The 4,491-nt window shown below is 49.5% G+C and overlaps 1 protein-coding gene across 1 annotated transcript in view; it reads left to right on the top strand.

The window, feature by feature from the left end:
- The window catches only part of LOC109918792 (hexokinase-2-like), a 24,961-nt gene that overhangs the window by 8,672 nt on the left and 11,798 nt on the right, over window positions 1-4,491 (top strand). Inside the window, exons 6-7 of the mRNA XM_048618501.1 lie at window positions 1-79; window positions 2,737-2,920. Of these exons, the coding sequence (XP_048474458.1) occupies window positions 1-79; window positions 2,737-2,920 (263 nt within the window). The remainder of the gene's footprint in view (window positions 80-2,736; window positions 2,921-4,491) is intronic.

Below are 4,491 nucleotides of genomic sequence, written 5' to 3'. Positions count from 1 at the left end.
TCCGTTGTCAACGACACAGTGGGGACCATGATGACTTGCGGTTACGATGATCACAACTGTGAGATCGGTTTGATAGTTGGTAGGTCCCGCGTTTTTAGTCGTTTTTATTTCTGCTGTTTCCCCCTCGGTTGCACCCTGCCGTGTTTGATTGTAGCAGGGATGTGGGAGTCACACAGCACGGAAATAGGCCCTTCGGCCCACTTGTCCATGCTGACTGGGTTTCCCCAAACTGAATTAGTCTCGTTTGCCTGCATTTGGCCCATATCCCTCTAAACCTGTCCGATCCGTGTACCTGCCCAGATATCTTTTAAATGTTGTCATTGTACCAGCCTCCACCACTTCCTCTGGCAGCTCTTCCATACACGCACCACCCTCTGTGTGAAAAAGTTGCCCCTCAGGTCCCCTTAACTCTTTCCCCTCTCACCTTAAACCTATGTCCCTCTAATTTTGAACTCCCCTACCCTGGGGAAACGACCTTGGCTATTCACCCTATCCATGCCCCTCATGATTTTATAAACCTCTATAAGGTCACCCCCTCAGCCTCTGATGCTCTAGGTGAAATAGTCCCAGCCTAATCAGCCTCTATTTATAATTAAAACCTTTCAGTCTCAGTAACATCCTGGTAAACCTTTTCTGCACCCTTTTCCAGTTGAATAATATCCTTCCTGTAGCAGGGTGACCAGAACTGGATACAGTACTCCAGAAGAAGGCTCACCGATGTCCTGTACAACCTCAACATGACATCCCAACTCCTATACTCAGTGCCCTGACTGGTGAAGGCAATCATGCCCAATACTGTCTTCACCACCTTATCTACCTGTGACACCACTTTCAAGGAACCATGTACCCGCAACCCCTCGGTCTCTCTGTTTGACAGCACTCCCCAGGGGCCCTGCCATTAACTGTCTAAGTGCTGCCCTGGTTTGGCTTCCCACAATGCAACGCCTCCAGTTCATCTCTCAACTGCCATTCCCTAGCCCATTGGTCCGTCTGATCAAGATCCCGTTGTGATATTAAATAACCTTCTTCACTGCAACAGCCATGTCAGTCACATGACATTGCCTAAGGTAACGGTGCCTGAACCATTCGGCCCCTTTGTGTAGATGCTAGCTCTGTGAAGGAGCATTCCAACTCTGCCCACTCCTCCTCCTGAGCTCGGCTCCTAGCTCCCTCCTGTTTCTCTCCCTCACTTTGTCAGACACAGCGTTCCCAGCTTATTGTAACCTCCTGCCATTTGGAAAGAAATCCTACTCCTCTCTCCCCTTTGGCCATCCCTCACCACCAAAATTCTTAGGGACAGGAAAAGGATGGACTTGTTAGAGATAGTCAGTGTTCTGGGCAGTCTCACAAATCTGATTGAGTTTTTTGAGGAAGTGATGAAGATGATCGCTAAAGCATTTGACAAGGTCCCTCATGGTAGGCTGGTCCAGAAGATTAAGTCACATGGGATCTAACTTTTGGTAAGTTAGATACAGAATTGAATTCATAGAGTCCCTACAGTGTGGGAACAGGCCCTTCGGCCCAACAAGTCCACATCGAACCTCAGAGCATCCCACCCAGACCCATCCCCCTATCACCCACCTAATCTACACCTCCCTGAACACTACAGGCAATTTAGCATGGCCAATCCACCTAACCTGCACATCTTTGGACTGTGGGAGGAAACTGGAGCACCCGGAGGAAACCCACACAGACATGGGGAGAATGTGCAAACTCCACACAGACAGTTGCCTGAGGCTGGAACCGAACCCGGGTCCGTGGCACCGTGAGGCAGTAGTGCTAACCACTGTGCCACTGTGCCGCCCTGTGGTCATAGAAGACAGAGAGTTTTTTTCTGACTGGACGTCTGTGACCAGTGGTGTTCCGCAGGGATCAGTGCTGGGACTGACGTCGTCTGTAATTTACATAAATGGTTGGGATGAAATTGACGGTGGTCTGATTGGTAAGTTTGCAGATGTCATGAGAAATGGCAGAATTGTGGATATTGCAGAAGGTTGTTAAAGGATGCAGCGGGATATAGATCTATTGGGAAGTTGGGCGGAGAAATAGCAGATGGAGTTTAATCCAGACAAGAGTGAGATGATGCATTTTGGGGGGTTAAATGCAAGAGGAGAGCATACAGTAAATGGTAGGACCCTGAACAGCGTTGATATGCAGAGGGATCTTGGGGTTAAAGTCCGTAGCTCCCTAAAGGTGGCAACACAAGGGGATAAGGTGGTAAAGAAGGCGTATGGCACACTTGCCTTCATCGGTCGGGGCATTGAGTATAAGAGTTGGCAAGTCATGTTGCAGCTGTATAAAACTTCAGTGAGGCCACATTTGGAGCACTGTGAGCAGTTCTGGTCACCACACTATAGGAAGGATGTGGAGACTTTGGAAAGGGTGCAGGAGATGTTTACCAGGACGTTGCCTGGATTAGAGTGTATCAGCTATAAGGAGAGGTTAGGCAAACTTGGATTGGCATGTTGGAGGCTGAGAGATGACCTGATAGAAGTCTGTAACATTATGAGAGGTGTGGACAGTCAGTGTCTTTTACCCAGGGTGGAAATGTCAAATACTAGGGGGCATAAGTTTAAGGTGGGAGGGGAAAAGTTTAAAGGATGTGTGCAAGGCAAGCTTTTTTACACAGAGGGTGGTACATACCTGCAACGCCAGGAGACGGGGGTAGAATATTAAGTGAAATGGTTTGGGGTTGTTCTGTAGATCGGTAACTCAGCAACGTTTTTTCATTTGTAGGTACAGGCACCAATGCCTGTTACATGGAAGAGATGCAGTACATTGACCTGGTGGAGGGGGACGAGGGCAGGATGTGCATCAACATGGAGTGGGGAGCCTTCGGAGACTTCGGAGAGCTGGACGACATCCGGACGGAGTTTGACCGAGAGATCGACAGAGGCTCTATCAACCCTGGCAAGCAGCTGTAAGTGGGTGCTGGAGGGAGGTGGCGATGACCGGGCACAGGTGCGTTGCCATTGAGGGCAAAAGAAGCCACCATCCCCCCTACCACCGACTCCCCCACTCCCTGACGATCATCGATTGTCATTTGAATCATCAAATCAACCTCAGTAATGTCCCCTCAGGGAAGGAAAGCTGCCATCCTTACCCAATCTGGGCCTACACGTGACTCCAGACCCATGGCAAATGTGGTTGACTCGTGAAATCAGCTCAAGGGCAGTTAGGGATGGGCACCCGACACCGTGCTTTTCATGTGCCACCCAATAAATTTGTCATATCCCAGCCACAAGGGCATGTAGCTCCCCTTGTTTACACTGACAGCTCCTACCTCATAGTGGTTTAGAGTTGATTACATCATTGGAAATAACCGTGAGGCCACTTACCTACCAACTGTATCCCTCACAATGTGCACAAGACCTTCATAATAGGAGAGAAATCTTCAGTCTGTACTGTTGCAATATAAAGGCTGTGTGTGTTGGTGTCTATGGGAGTATGTCAGAGTTTGCATGTTCAGTGGTGTGTGGGAGTGTGTGTATCTGGCTGTCTTGTGTGTGAGGGTAGTGTGTGTGTGCGCGCGCACACACGCACATGTCTCTGTGCACACTATGTGTGTCTGTGTTTATGTGCATATCCAAATACATATGTGTGTATTTGTGGGTGTGTGTGTATACATACATGGGTGAGTGCATGTGTGTGTGTGTGCTTGTCAGTGTGTGACAGAATCCCTACAGTGTGGAGACAGGCCCTTCAGCCCAATGTGTCCACACCAACCCTCGGAACATCCCACCCAGACCCATTCCCCCTATAGCCTACCTAATCTACACATTCCTGAACACTACGGGGCAATTTAGCATGGCCAATCCACCTAGCCTGCACATCTTTGGACTGTGGGAGGAAACCGGGGCACCCAGAGGAAACCCACACAGACATGGGGAGAATGTGCAAACTCCACACAGACAGTTGCCCTGAGGGTGGAATTGAACCTGTGTTGCTGGCGTTGTGAGGCAGCAGTGCTAACCACTGAGCCACCGTGCCACCCTGTGTGTGAGAGAGATTGTGTGAGAGTGTGTCAGTGAGTGTTTGTGACAGAGTGTGTGTGTGTGTGTGTCAGTGCATTTGAGAAAGTGTGTGTGTGAGAGTACGTGCATGTGTGTGAGAGTGTGTGTGTGTATGTGTGAGAGAGGGTGAGTGTGTGTGTGTGTGTGTGTGTGTGTGAGTGTGTGTGTGTGAGAGAGTGTGTGTGTGTCAGTGCATGTGAGAGAGAGTGTGTGTGTGTGAGAGAGAGTGTGAGAGTGTGCGAAAGAGAGAGTGTGTGTGTGAGAGTATGTGTGTGTGTGAGAGTGTATGTGTGTGAGAGAGAGAGAGTGTGTGCGACAGTGTGTGAGAGAGAGTGCATGAGAGTGTGTGTGTGTGAGTGTACACAGGTCTCAGAGGTGATTCCTCTCAGTTCAATCCTCACCCAAAGATTGGAGCAGGACTAGGCCATTCGGCACCTCAGTAGGAATAGGGCTGATCATCCAATTCAGTCTGCCCATT

The sequence above is a fragment of the Rhincodon typus genome, chromosome 40, assembly GCF_021869965.1.
Source record: "Rhincodon typus isolate 14 chromosome 40, sRhiTyp1.1, whole genome shotgun sequence".
In the NCBI taxonomy this organism is placed as follows: Eukaryota; Metazoa; Chordata; class Chondrichthyes; order Orectolobiformes; family Rhincodontidae; genus Rhincodon; species Rhincodon typus.
The sequence above is the reverse complement of the archived record's forward strand: the minus strand, read 5'-3'. Positions and strand labels throughout refer to the sequence as shown.